This window comes from Phocoena phocoena, chromosome X (genome assembly GCF_963924675.1).
Source record: "Phocoena phocoena chromosome X, mPhoPho1.1, whole genome shotgun sequence".
In the NCBI taxonomy this organism is placed as follows: domain Eukaryota; kingdom Metazoa; phylum Chordata; class Mammalia; order Artiodactyla; family Phocoenidae; genus Phocoena; species Phocoena phocoena.
The window spans coordinates 113,770,841-113,785,871 of NC_089240.1; the positions used below are offsets into that span (position 1 = coordinate 113,770,841).

Below are 15,031 nucleotides of genomic sequence, written 5' to 3' on the forward strand. Positions count from 1 at the left end.
GTTTGGTATTTAATCCTGGAGAGTAATGTTCTGCTCTGGTATGTTGTTTAATCGCTTCAAGATTACAGGTGTAGCAAATATTTTCCTAATGAAATAATCCCTAACTTGACATTCTGCTGCTGGGATAATACAATGACACTCCCTCCACTTGAATCTCCTAGAGCAGCTACACGGTCCCAAGCACTCCCCTACCTGCAATTTCCTTTAGGTCTATTTTAAATTGTTCCTTTTAGGCCTGTTCTCTCAAAATGTCAGGGCTTTAGGTGCTACTTGAAATCTTCAATCTCTTTTGTAATAGCAAAGTTTTGAAACCTCGGAGTTCTGTTTCCACGTTCATGTTGAAACCCTGCAGGTGTCTCCTCAGCAGTTGCTGTTTAGTCTTTCTACTTAATAGTTCGGTGAATGAAAACGTCGAGGAGACACTCGTTTCCAGAATCCCTACTAGAAACCTGAAGCTTTACACGCTGACTTTGTATAACTCCTCCTGAAGTGAATTCGGGTGGCAGAACTGTGCAGGCCTAACGATTTCGAGGCAGCAGAAACACCTACAGTGACAGATAATTACAACTATTGCCATGCCTCTTGCTGTGCGTTTCCTGTCTGCTAGCTGCCTTCGAGATGAATCATATTCACTTTCACGACGACAACTTCTTTACCATGTCCCTGATTAAATTCTGTAATGCCGGTGGCCCCTTGGCAAGCTTGGCTCTTTCCTCACTAGCCTGTGTTCAGCCCCTTTAATCATGGCAGAAAAAAAGTTTTCTTCACGGTAGACAGGAAATAACGGCACACACAATCACAGTCTCAAATATCTCCCTGGAAATCGTTTCAAAACAACTCACCTCACCTCGTGGCACATTTATCCTTGCCTTTTCTTGTGAACCCCCCTACTCTTTGTGTATGAATCAGCCCACCGTCTAAGACCAGTTCAGGCCTCTCCAGCTCCTACAGAATTTGTGGGGTGTGCCAGGCACTTCAGCACTGAATTGGATCAAAGGCTATTTGAGGTGCCACCACACACTCAAATGTGGACTGTAAATCCACACAGCGCAGACACACAGCGTATGATCACTTGCCGGTCACCCAGTTCTTGTTGATTATATCGTGTCAAATTGCGGCAGGTTTGAATTAAAGGGGAGAACTTAAGTGAGTTGAATCGAGTAATCTCTAAAAGGGAAAAATCCAACCGTTTTATGATTCTGGGGATCTACTTTGAAAACTCATTTGGGGGCGGTCCTTTTACAAAACTGGGAAGTTACACGCTGAGGAGGGGAGTATAACTACTGCCCAGGGGAGACGTTGGTTATGAATTTAGTCTTTCATATGAAATACTGTTACTGAGTCATCAAGAATTAACCCCTTCCAAGATTTAAAGGAATTAATTCTCCCGTTCTGTTGTCTAGCACCTTGATGGTTCCATCTTTTTACATTTAAATTTTTGATCCATGTGGAGTTATCCCGGTGGAATGCATCAATCCAACTTCAATTTTTTTTTCTAGATGGCCATCCAGTTTTCATGCCATTTATTGACCAGTATATTTTTTTCTCCACTGTTTGCAGATGACACCTTTATCTAAATTCCTGGGTATATTTGGGTCTATTTCTGTACTCCAATTCTTTTCCATTGGTTTGTTCACAGGCCAATGGCACATTATTGGAATTATTGGAGTTATATAAATGTTTTAATTTCTGGAAAAATTTCTCCCTTTACTCTTCAAGTTTTCCTGGCTATGCTATTTCTTCATATGAACTCTAGAGTCAACCTGTCTAGATGAAAAACAAAAATACCAAAACTTTGTGGTATTCTTTTTGGGATCATGTTAAATTTACGTAACTTAGAAAGATAGGAGATCTTTATGATGTTAAGACTACACATCCAAGAACATCCCAGATGTCTTTCCATTTGTTCAGGTCTAGTTTTGTGTTTCCCAGGAGTGTTTTAGTTTCCCTTATAAAAGTTTCGGGACTTTAAGTTTAAACCTAGGTTTTTTTAATTTAATTTTTTTGCTATTGTAAATGGACTATTCTCTATATCTTCTAACTGGTGTTTGTATGCATGTGCGTATCTATGATTTGTTACCTTGGAGTGGGGTTTTCTAACTATGATTCAAAATCCAGAAGTCATAAAAGATTCATAAATTCAACGACTCCAGAATAAGTTTTGTATGGTAAAGACACCATAAGCAAAGTCAAAGAAAAATGATAAACTGAAAGGAAATATTTGCAACTCATATCACAAAGAGCTCCTACAGCCAATAAGGAAAAAAAACACCCACCCACCAGAAAGCAGGGGGTGTGGGACCAGAGATGTGAATAAGCTCTATGAAAAGATGGTCAACCTCACTTTTAAGTTAATAAAAATTGAAACTACACGGATATACCATTTCTCAGCTATCAGGCAAAACACATAGCTAATGAGAGACTGTGGAATGCACTCTCATGCGTTACTGGTAGAACTAGTCAGGAACTGGTAAAATGAATTATGCTATAAGCCATGCAAAATATTATGCAGCTGTAATAAGGAGGAGGATACTCTTTACTGATATAGAAAGTTCTTCCTGGATATAGCGTTAAGTAGAAAAAAGCTAGGTGCAGTACAGTATGTAGAACATGTTACCATTTATATATAAAAGCATCAAAATAAGAATATATATTTGGAGAAACAAACGAAGTATATATAAACTCATAAAAGTGGTCACTTGTGGGCTTCCCTGGCGGCGCAGTGGTTGAGAGTCCACCTGCCAATGCTAGGGGACGCGGGTTCGTGCCCCGGTCCGGGAAGATCCCACGTGCCACGGAGTGGCTGGGCCCGTGAGCCGTGGCTGCTGAGCCTGCGCGTCCGGAGCCTGTGCTCCGCAACGGGAGAGGCCACGGCAGTGAGAGGCCCGCCCGCGTACCGCAAAAAAAAAAAAAAAAAAAAGTGGTCACTTGTAAGGAGCTGTGTGGACAGGGAACGGGGTGAACAGGGATGGTGAGGAGAGATTTTTCACTGTATACCTTTTTACAGTTTTTGATTTTTGAAGCACGTAACTGTTACCTATTCAAAAACTGTAAAAACAGGGCTTCCCTGGTGGCGCAGTGGTTGAGAGTCCGCCTGCCGATGCAGGGGACACGGGTTCATGCCCCGGTCCGGGAGGATCCCACATGCCGCGGAGCGGCTGGGCCCGTGAGCCGTGGCCACTGAGCCTGCACGTCCGGAGTCTGTGCTCCGCAACGGGAGAGGCCACAAAAGTGAGAGGCCCGCGTACCGCAAAAAAAAAAAAAAAAAAAACTGTAAAAACAAATTAACTCCTTTGGTAAATTTAAAAACTTAAAGACATTTTAGCTCACATATTTCACTTCTTATTTTTGCTTATTTAACTCACAGGAATAGGAGACAGCTTTGGGAAACAGGAGACTTTGAGTTCCTCAGAGATATACCGAAACAAAATGTGTCAATCGTTGTGAAACTTAGGTCTCCATTTTCTTTTATTTTTTTAAAGTAATTTCTGTTCTTTACAATGTGTTATCACATGCACACACACGTGCGTGCACCTGCACACGCGCGCACACACGCGACTTGAGATGGACAGAGAAAGAAGGATAACCTTCAAACACAAGGGTTTTTTTTTTACAAAGTTCAAAATAGATTACATTTATGTGCTTTTTAGTCATTACATAACGTACAGACATGATCCATTTAATGATTTATGCTCCCCAAATGGTTAAACAATGAGGATTTTCTATGAAAGAGTATATGTAAAAGCTTTTACTTTAGAAGCAAAGTACTGTTTCCTGCAAAACCCAACCTCAGGCATACATCTCGTGTTTACATATATTCCTTAAGAATACTACAGTAGCAGTGCATAAGTTCATTCTGTAAAAAGATCTGGAAGATGATTTTCAAGAGACTCAATGCATTGTGCTCTCAGATAAAAATCCTAAGTCAAAAGATCAGATACCATAACAATAACAGTTAAAACTGCATATATATGTTAGAGATCAGAAGAGGCTATAAAGAAATGTACATAGTTGTGCTTTGGGGACTTTTTTTGGTAAAGTTGTTTTAATAATAAATACAAACTTAAAAAATGTCTCAGTGACTGATAAAAAATAGACACAGATATTAAGGAGTTTTTGTACTTGGCTTAGAGTTTGAAGGTGAAAAATCATCTCCACATAAACCACCTGGCATTGGTAGTCCCCATCTGGGCCAGTAGCTTACAGTCAGGCAAAGGGCTGGGGAGAAAAGATAAAGTGATTTTTCCTCCTATTAACGTAAGGCATTATGCCTACCTTCCTTCAGAATTCTTAGACCAAACAGAATGGTCACCCTACTTCTTGGTGGCTGGGCCACAACCTATCCTGTAGTTCACCAGATGAATTAAATATGTCCTGTCTTCTGTGAGACCCTAAGATAAACATGATCCCTCAGTACTTTATGCTTTTGCATTTTTTTACCTTCTACACATTAACTGTAAAACTCTTATTTTTAGAAACACCATGGCGACTGTATATAATGATAGAGGACAAGGCATAATTTATATAGTAACATTGATGTTCGTAGCTAGGAAATAAATGTAATTTTATTTTCAGGCTGGTCAGTTTGCTCTTTTAGGCCTTTAACTTTGAAGGATACATGACCTCAACAATCAAAGTGAATTAGAAAAAAGATGAGAAAATAACAAATGTCTTAATTAAAGTCTTTTGCACGGTCGGCTTAGATATAAAAAGAATTTCTTCAAAAAATTTCCTAAGTGTCACTCAGAAGCTTCCTTGCTGTCTGTAACATAATGTGTTGGAGTCCTTGGAATAAAATTATAGAGTAATTTAAAATATATATTATACATCTGCAATGATTGTAAATCAATCAATAGTTTGTAGCATGTTAATGGGGTGAAATAAAGATAAAAGGCAGTCCACATTCATATTTTCAAGATAAATCTACTTCAGAAGTCAAGTGAATTCCTTGCTCATGTTCTAAGTATAGCCATTGTGATAAGACCTGAAAGAAAAAATTGGAGAACAGTTAAGGACATGCATTTTACAAAATCTTTCATTCAATAAATAATTGTTTACAACACCTCAGTGAGCAAATAAAACACAGCACATAGGCAGGGACTCTACCAAGAACTCAAAATCAACTTGAATTTAGCTGATACTGTACAGAAGAAATCCAATTTACAGCAATAGGCAGTCATTGGATAGATTTAATGCAATCACTAATGTCTGGCCGTAGCTAGGTTTTTTTTTTTTTTTTTTTTTTTTTTTTGTGGTACGTGGGCCTCTCACTGTTGTGGCCTCTCCCGCTGCGGAGCACAGGCTCCGGACGCCCAGGCTCAGCGGCCATGGCTCACGGGCCCAGCCGCACCACGGCATGTGGGATCTTCCCAGACCGGGGCGCGAACCCGTGTCCCCTGCATCGGCAGGCGGACTCTCAACCACTGTGCCACCAGGGAAGCCCCCGTAGCTAGGTTTTTAACCATCAAATATATCTCTCGCTTTATCCAGTCACGACAACTATAATAATAGCAGACATGGCATTTTAAAGTGTCAGTAAAGCCTGCTAATTTCATCAACAAAAACAATGCAAGCCTGTTTGTATCCCAGGGCCCTAGGGCCACAAAGAGACAGAAGCATAGTATTTCTGCTTAGCTTGTTTCTTTTGAAGAGACTCCATACATAAAACCATAAAAAAATTTAATAATATAAGAATATCCTCAGTCCTAAATGAGTGGTTTTTAAAAAGTGAGTGATAAAGTACAGAGAAGGAAAATAATCAGAGAGGACTGGAGCAGTCAGAGAAGATGCCCCAAAAGGTCAAGCTGAAGTAAGCCTAAAAGATGGACAGGAAAGATACAGAACAGTATGACGGGCAGGCACTTCAGGTGAGCGAATGGCAAGAGCAAGGGCATGGAGGTAGGACCGGGGCTACAGATGAGCTTTGTGGGGATCAATAAATAACCTAACGCACTCTAATCAAGAAGTTACACAGGGAAGCAGCTAGACAAGAGTAACTCAGAGAGGACTCAGAGTGTGGAGTCTTCAATGCCGAACTATGGAGTTATACTTCATTCTACGGATTATGGGGAATCACTGAAGGTTGTTGAGTAGGGAGTGGTGGTGGTGAAATCAACACAGGATGGAAATCAACCTGACAGTAATGTGATGGATGATTTGCGGGGGGAGATAATGGGGGTAAAGGGGAGGAATAGGAATAGGAGGGACACAGACAGAAGTCGGAGACAACTTAGAAGACAATTTAGAAATTTTATAAAAGGGAGCACACCAAGGAATTCTGAGAGAGAATACTGAAAAGAGTTGGCACCTCAGAAGAGGTGAGAGGAGACGATGAGGAGAGTCATTCATCACCAGAACCCTAATCCTTGACACATGGTAGGTACTGAATGAATGTTTGTTCATTTGAACTAATTAACTATAAGGTTTCAAGCCAGGATGACTGAAAGAATGATTCAACAGGAAACAAGGGAACTGGTTTAAAGAGAAAGGGTCACAACATTAAACAAGGCTTCCCTGTTCATCTTTATCACTGTATGCGCTTTGTATGTTTCCCTAGGATCAATTCCTAGAAGTAAAAATGCTGTATCATGGAATGTATGCATTTTACATTTTATACATGTTTTATACCACTGTAAATCAGCAAAAGGAAAATAACTGAAAAATACAGTATTAGGTACTAGATAAACAAGCTGAAAAGAACTAAATGTGAGCCAACAATTAAATCTTAAAACACACTTTATCTCAACGTGCTTTTGAAGCAACCTGGTTTTCTTTTAAAAAAAAAATCAAGCCACCACCATCATCCCACACACACATAAAGACCGCCACTACCACCTCCAGGCCATAAAAACTGCCTACACAGGGAGGGACAGAATAGGGGTGGGGCAGTGGGAAGTACAAACTATTGGGTGTAAGATAGGCTCAAGGATGTATTGTACAACACAGGGAATAGAGCCAATATTTTGTAATAACTGTAAATAGAAAGTAACCTTTAAAAACTGTATTAAAATTTTAAATAACTTTTTTAAAAAGAGAATCAACTGTAATCAATACACCTCGGGCAAGCCATTTAAAGATTCTGGGCCTTGATTCAGGTTAGGAATCCTTGGCCTACTGAAGTTTAATGTGAGTGTTTCCATAATTCTCATGTTTTTACAAATGTATTTTGCAGGTATTTAGGACACAGTTTAGTCCAGAAGAGATTTTTTGAAGAAAGAATGGAATAAAGAAAAGAACAATGTATTATTCTTTTCAAGAAAACAAATTGCCTACACATATGCCCCAATGCACCTTTAAAACACTTACCTAAGATATAAGCAGCCACTAATTTTTGATTGACACTTAAGTGGAGGTAGAGCGGCACCAGCGATTCCACGTCCCCCAGCGTGGGAAGCATCAGAGCTGCAATACACACAACTCCCAGGAAGACAGTTAGTAAACTAGGTCCTGAGGAGACAGTTCTGTTTTCTGTAAAAAGATAAAAATCCCTGAGCTTCTATTTCTTTTTTTTTTTTTTTGCGGTACGCGGGCCTCTCACTGTTGTGGCCTCGCCCGTTGCGGAGCACAGGCTCCCGACACGCAGGCTCAGCGGCCATGGCTCACGGGCCCAGCCGCTCCGCGGCATGCGAGATCTTCCCGGACCCGGGCACGAACCCGTATCCCCTGCATTAGCAGGCGAACTCAACCTCTGCGCCACCAGGGAAGCCCCCTGAGCTTGCTTCTAAAAACAACTTAAGACAAAAGTTCATTCACACAGACTGGCCACCACTCACCAGGATTCTGGTTTTGCCTAACTTCTCTGATTCTTTCCCCATCATTCCCATTTCGTGGGGCCTGATCTGTTGGACTTATCTGGAAGCCCATTACAGGATGGAATGTGCGGTAGTGAGTTCCTACTGAAGAGAACAGTGGTCATCATCCTTTCCCCACTACCCCACCGGAATTCGTAGAAAGTGTTCAAGCATGTATTATCTGTGCAGAGAATGGGCTAAAAATAGATAGAAATTGAAGTTCTGGCATTTTCTTCCCATACCCCCAATGCACTGCTTGTGTGTACTCCATTTTGGAGCCCACTGCAGTAGAGCTCCACTACCTTCTGGGAGTATCTCTGGTAGGTCTCGAGACAGGTTTGGTCCTAATACCTGCAGCATCCTGCTATCATTTTTGAAGGTGCTAAGGCGGCAAAACGTTCTACTTTAATGTTATTAAAGCTGCCCATGAAAATTCTTGCCCTCCACTCTACCCCCATTTATAGCATAGAAGTAAGAAAGCAGCAGAAACAATGTCAGGCAAATATTATGCTAAATGAAATAAATCCATCACAGAAGGACAAATACTGCATGATTCCGTTTATATGAGGAATCTAAAATAGTCAAAGTCATAGAATCAGAGAGCAGAATGGTGGTTGCCAGGGGCTGGGTTGCTAATCAATGGGCGTAAAAATCTCAATTATATAAGATGAATAAGTTCTAGAGATCAGCTGTACGGCATTGTGCCTATAGTTACTAATATTATATTGTACACAAACATTTGTTAAAAGAGCAGATATCTTGTTGTATTCTTACCGCAATAAAATAAAATTTAAAAATATTTATTATTGGCCTGCTATTCTACAGTTCTGGTTGTATGTGTACAATATTCATACCCATATTTTTAAGAAACCCACCAGCATTTTCTGTCTTACGGCTTTTCCCACTACCCTTCCTTTCATTAAAAGGAATAGCCAACAGCAACACAATCTTTGTGTTTTATTAATGAAATAATGCTGTTCATTTTACTATTAGATGCAGCTTTTCTAAATTATTAATACCATAGCTGTTGTGTGAAGTTTAATTGAGCCTCACCAAAGACAGACAGGTGAAAACAAATTCAAATTTTATAGTGATTATTGCTTGAGATGAAACAATAGCATAAATGCCTAAAAACAAGTCTATCTTTTGCTAACGAATGTAGTACTTTATATTTATATTTGTTGCAAAGGTAAGTTTTCAAGGAAAATATTTATCACGACTACACTGTTCAATGCAAACCCACAGTGAAGATTATTTCAAGGAATTTTTACTATTTAGAGAAATTCCAAAAACATTCACATAAATGCTTGACATTTTTCAAAGTGGAAAGTTTTTCTGATACTACAGGGTTGTAAAAATTTTAGAGATATAGAAAACATAAAGGTTCCTCTGTAATCCCATCCTCCTAGAGATAACACTGTTAACAGCTTGGTATAGATCCTTTCAGATTTTATAAATGCCCATATAAACATGTAAAATGATTTTTTTACTTAAATGAGACCATACTATACATACCGTTCTATAACTTTTTTTCTCTCACTTGGAAATATATTCGAACCTCTTTCTATGTCCATATATAACTATCTACCATTCTATCAAATCCTTGTAAATGTCTGCCTGACATTCCATCTTATGAATATTCGTAATTTAATCAATCCCCTAAATGACTTTTAGGTCATTTTCAATTCTTTATTATTATAAACCATAATAAAGAACGTAGTTTTCTTAAGCCAGAGAGCACTCGCTCAAACCTGGCATAGACATAGCAGTTCATTAATAATGTAATTAAGACGAACCCTCTAAGATTCAGCTGAATCTTTTTAAAATAACATTTTAATGACCTGGGCTTTGGTATTTTGTGAAAGTATGCTTTGTGGGTTTCTCTTCAATTTCTGTTAAATGAAAAAAAAAAGAATATATACATATATATTTTTTTCTGTTAAAAAAGAATATATATATATATATATAATTGTATTTATGTACATAGACGAGGTCTAGAAAGTAACATGGAACACATGTAAGCAGATCTGTCAAGTGTGTGGGATTGATTATAGGTGCCGGTTACTTTTTTAAATTTGTTACTACTATATGTCTCTTTATATAATACATAACTTGAGAAGAAATTTCTCATTTGTACTGCCTTTCACCACACACTTTAAAATCCAAATCTTTCACGATACAGCCGCCAACGATTTTTCCAGCTAAACTCACAGAGAGACCCTCACAATCTTGCGGTACCTGCAGGGAGGTGGGGAGCTCTAGTGTGTGCTGCCGCCCTTGCTCTAGACGGCAGCAGCCGTGGAAACCTTGTAAGACAAAGAAAACCAGCCCAGCTGCCCCTACCAGCTGAGAAGTCCAGCCTTCCTAGTGAGGCCCGCGCACATATTTCCTGTGTAACTACTGTGTATGCCAGGCACTGTGCTGAACAAGTGATGAACTTGATGAACAAGACAAATAAGGTTTCTGCTTTCCTTGAGCTTCCTGACCAGGATGGCTTAGAGAGGTGTGTGGTTTGTTTTTTTTTTTTTTTCCCAAAACAGAGACCACCATGTGCTATGCCAATATCACCTATTCTATTCATCTACCTACTCCAATTTTACCATTAGAAGAATTCTCTAATGTACTTCAGATACAAAGGTTTGTTATAAAAATAAAATAATAAAATGCTCAATTAATACACATTTGTATTTTAGGATGATTTTCGCTTGAATCCTAACAATTTAAAAAGAAAAGAAAAAATATATATATATGAAACAGTAAACTTTTAACCCTTATTATTCTTCGGCATTAAATCAGTCTGTTAAATACCAAAATGATCTGTAACGACCACTTTACTTTAAATTATAAAATTAACACCCAAAACCAAATGCTCAAATGGCCTTTCTTGTTCTACAGGAGGCATTTTAAAAGAGGAGTCTTGCATTTCATATCTATTTATAAGTCAACTTCACAGTATTGATTGGACATCGAAGTGACATTCGACAGAGATTCTCTTTCAGCTTCGAAACATGAAAAACTGGTCCTGTCGGTTAATAATAGTTGCTGAGAAGAAAACAATCTACTAGTTACTACCTAGTTCCTAGTCTTGGCATCACCAGAAAATCTGGGCACTCCTTGCATGGAATGAGAAGACACTTGGCTCCAGTAAATCAAAGGGGCATTACTCCCTGTCTTGTCGAGATAAACGTTCTAAGATGAACAAACTGATAGGGATCTATGAATTAATGTAATGACAGCTAGATGGTTTTTAATCCCTCATATATAATGTTGCAATTTCAAGGACAGCTGTTATCACATTCATATATCACGGTCAAAAAGTTTCCATGCTTTTCTATGGAAAATTTTATCTTCCTCCCCTTATAATAGGGTTGGAGGGAGATAATGAGAAGTTCAGAGGGAGGCGGAATGACGTCCAAGAGTTGACTATGAGGATCGTGTCGATGTTGAAAGAATATATCATAACACTCCTGAATATCTCAGCTGGAAGGAAATGAGGAATGGAGAGGGATTCAATTAATAGCCCACAGGGGATATTATAATCTACTTAGTTTAATTAACTTCAACTTTAATGAGATTTTTTTTTCAAAATAATATGAACAGTGCACCAAACTTGGCCTATTGCCAAACACAATGTCTCTCCTTCTTCGAATTAATTAAATGAGAAAGGATATAGGAAAGTCACAGAAACAAAAGTATAGAATTGCCAAATTGTGCTAGCATTATAAAGCACAGGGCCTGCAGTCTCAGGTTTTATAGCTTGAAAAGGCTCTGGCAACGACTGCCCTCTCCTTATAACCTCATCTAGCGGGAGCTCTTCTCTCCGCTGAAAGGCCAGCTCTAGGCCTCTTGTTCGATTCTAGGTACCTGATCTCTTCATTCACTTTTGAAGTAGTCGACTAGGTTTAGAGCGGCAGGTTATTGTTCTAGTAATTATTCTTTGCTCCCTGATTCTCTTAAAGTGAGAAATGTGTAAGACCTCAAAAGGGCTTTAGAAACAATCCAGACTACCTGGTTGAAACGACTGCTCAAAAAATAAACTTTCAGTTAAATGTTCCTTTATTCTTTTTTCCTCTTCTTCCTTTTGTTGTTCTTTTGCCGACGGGAGAAGAGTAGCCACGACCTCTTTCCTTCCTAAAGCCTTCCTCTGGCTTTGCTCGGAAACTTGGAGACGGAATTTGTCTATTACTCCATAGTGACAGGATCGAACATCTCTATGACGAATCACACTGGAAACATTAAAAAAGAACAAATGCTGTTTAGGCTTCTGGGGGCCTGTCAAGCAGAATTCAGCAAGAGATTTCATACATATTAACTGACTATAACCAAATACTCAAATACAGAAATTTGCTAGTGATACTTTAAAAAAAAAATCACAGTATAACCCAAAAAGAAATGGGTAATTCTGAAATATTTGATAAATAAGAGTCATCTTAAAAATAATAAGTAAAGAAAAGTAAAAGAACGATAGGTAAAGAAAAGAACGATAGGTAAAGAAAAGAACGATAGGTAAAGAAAAGAACGATAGGTAAAGAAAATTCCTTTTAGCAATGACATTTTTTTCCTGGCTATCTGTGTACAGCAATATTCACTAAACAGGGTATGTGAAATTGTTTCTTCCCCACAAAAGTCTCATAAATTCCTATTGCCACTTATTTATTGTTCAAGTAACAAAATAACGAACCTCACCCTACACTTAAAATTGAAGTCCATGCACAAAGGCAAAAATAAGCAATTGAATAAGTAGCTAACACAGTAAGACCAATGCAACAGAAGGCTTACAATGCATTTCTGTGTTTCTCTGAAAAGAGTATATGAAGTACTATAAATTTTATGCAAGTTATCTGCAGTGCCATTTATTTTACTTCGTTCTTAATAGAGAACACAGAACAACTGAGTCGAAGATAAAACATTGATTAGGCAAGAGACTATATTTCTTTGCAATAGTCCGTGCTTATTACGTACTGAACGAAAATCAAAAGAAATGTGCAAAAACACGTCCTCAAAGATACATCATTTTATGGCTCTGAGATGATGAAAATGTATGCAAGAGAAAAGACTTCTGCTTCTCATTCTCAACGGAAGATTTAAACAAATACAGTTTACTTGGTAGCTTAAATTAAGGGCTGGTCATTGGATCCATCTGGTCACCACTAGTTCTAAAGTGAAAATTAAATATGAACAGCTTGAACAAACAATCATTTATCTGACACTCTAAGATGAAGTTATCTGGAAGAGCTCAGATAACCTTTTACAGATGAGTAGTTATACACTCGCTTCCTGTTTGTATAGACTAACTTTCAGTTTTATTAGCTGAATCATTTCAGATGAATTTACATGACCATTGTTCTGAGAGCATTGTATTATTAGTTCCACAAATGACACTATAACAGCAGATGTTCCAAAGAGGGCTAAATTCCCTCTTATAGCTAGAGAAATTTAAAGGAACAAGTTAGAACTTTGCCTCCATAAATCTCCCTGCTATGAATAAAAGCACAACAATGAGGAAGTGTTCGTGGAAATATTAACACACACATCAGCTCCAACATAATGAATTATTATTTGGCCAACCTGTTTAGAATTTCTTAGAAACTTCTTAAAAAGTATGTTGCGGGACAAACTCTCAGCAAAAATTCAAAGTATAATGAAGGCCTATGTGGGAGCAGCTTCAAGAAAAGATCTTTTCCAGGTTAAACACATAAATATTAACACACTGAAAACATGTTACCAGGAAGTGGTTGTGACTTACATATCCACACAACACTGAGGCTTTACTGCACCTGCAGCGTCAGCGACAACATACTTATTTGGAGTAGTACACAAAACTGAAAGAAAAAGTCACAATGGCCATTAGTGTTTTTTAAAAAAATTAGTTTCTACAAGTCAAAAATTAGTAGGGAGTAGTTAAAATCCAGAAAATACACCTAGGAGACTCACCTTTGAACTTTAAGGCAAACTCATAGGGATTATACAGCGTCAACACTTGCTTATGTGTTGACTGGTCATCTGCGTAAAATAGCAGCTCTGTGGGAAACACAAAGACAGGAAGATTTCCTTCCACTAACTCTGGCTGCCTTTTTTGTTGATGCATTGGCACTGAATCCCCCTTGCTGCGGCTTCAGTTTTTACAGTCTCAAATCTATTTGGGGCTTTTCTTAAAATCAGTTAAAAACTCCAAAGCATTTTGGCAATCTGGAAAGAGAAGAGAAAAAGCAAGCTGAGTGATACCTGTAATCATGAGCCAGCTCTGACTAGCATGGTTAGCATGCATTCTAACAGTCCCCAAATCATTTAAACATGCCTTTTGACTCTTCCGCTCGGCTCACTTACACAGCTTCTACCAAACTATGCAAAGAAACTTACACTTGCTCCTTTCACATTCAGGATATCAACCTATGATAAAGAAGGCTTCCTACTTAAAATTAATCACCCTCAAAAAGGTGAGATCAAAAGGATGTCACTCGGGCCTTCCCTGGTGGCGCAGCGGTTGAGAGTCCGCCTGCCGATGCAGGGGACACGGGTTCGTGCCCCAGTCCGGGAATATCCCACATGCCGCGGAGCGGCTGGGCCCGTGAGCCGTGGCCGTTGAGCCTGCGCTCCGCAACGGGAGAGGCCACAACGGTGAGAGGCCCACATAACGCAAAAAAAAAAAAAAAAAAAAAAAAAAAAGAAACCAATAGAAAAGGATGTCACTCATTTAAAACCTCAAATTAAAAAAAAAAGTTTTGTCACAACTGATTTTATGTGAGCCAATCAGAATTCTTAAAGATGAAAAAAATAAATAAAACAAAGTAAGCTTCCATGATTTACAAAGGAAAAACACGAGACTCACTTTTTTTAACATTTATTTCAACAATGCTTTAGTTATTGCCTTCTGGCAGCATGGGTGGAAGAGTTCTCTTAATCGTTTTTTCTACCAAAACCCAAGACAAGGAAAAATGTCTTGAAAAGAAGACGCATATCCAAGCTTGCTAAGCAGTCCTTGGAGTTTTCCATGAAAATTCAAAGTCAGTAAGCAGGCCTTGGCATGCAAGTGGCACCGTGCCTCCCCTCCTACATCAAGTACACAGACTTCATGAGAGCTATTTTCTTCCAGCTTCAGAGACCTTTTTGGATTCCTTCTGGGGTTGTTGAATATGTTCCAGAGAGTTGTAGCCTGTGTGACAAGTAATGTTTCTGGATTTGTCTCCTAATCTAATTTTGATCAACAACATTCTTATTTAGCTAGCGCCCTAAGTGTGGCT

General features: G+C 38.7%; 1 protein-coding gene across 2 annotated transcripts; it reads right to left on the reverse strand.

Moving 5' to 3' along the window:
* Positions 1-4,547: 4,547 nt before the first annotated feature.
* MOSPD1 (motile sperm domain containing 1) lies at positions 4,548-13,882 on the reverse strand. Of its 2 annotated transcripts, XM_065901040.1 has the most exons (5): positions 13,725-13,882; positions 13,537-13,612; positions 11,799-12,016; positions 7,306-7,467; positions 4,548-4,984 (listed from the first exon to the last, which is right to left on the reverse strand). In XM_065901040.1, exons 1-5 carry the CDS (start codon positions 13,876-13,878, stop codon positions 4,953-4,955), a joined length of 642 nt encoding a protein of 213 aa, XP_065757112.1. In that variant the 5' UTR covers positions 13,879-13,882; the 3' UTR covers positions 4,548-4,952. The 2 variants fall into 2 exon arrangements, with proteins under 2 accessions (XP_065757112.1, XP_065757113.1); XM_065901041.1 differs by lacking the exon at positions 7,306-7,467 and having other exon boundaries at positions 4,953-4,984; positions 13,725-13,878.
* Positions 13,883-15,031: the final 1,149 nt, after the last annotated feature.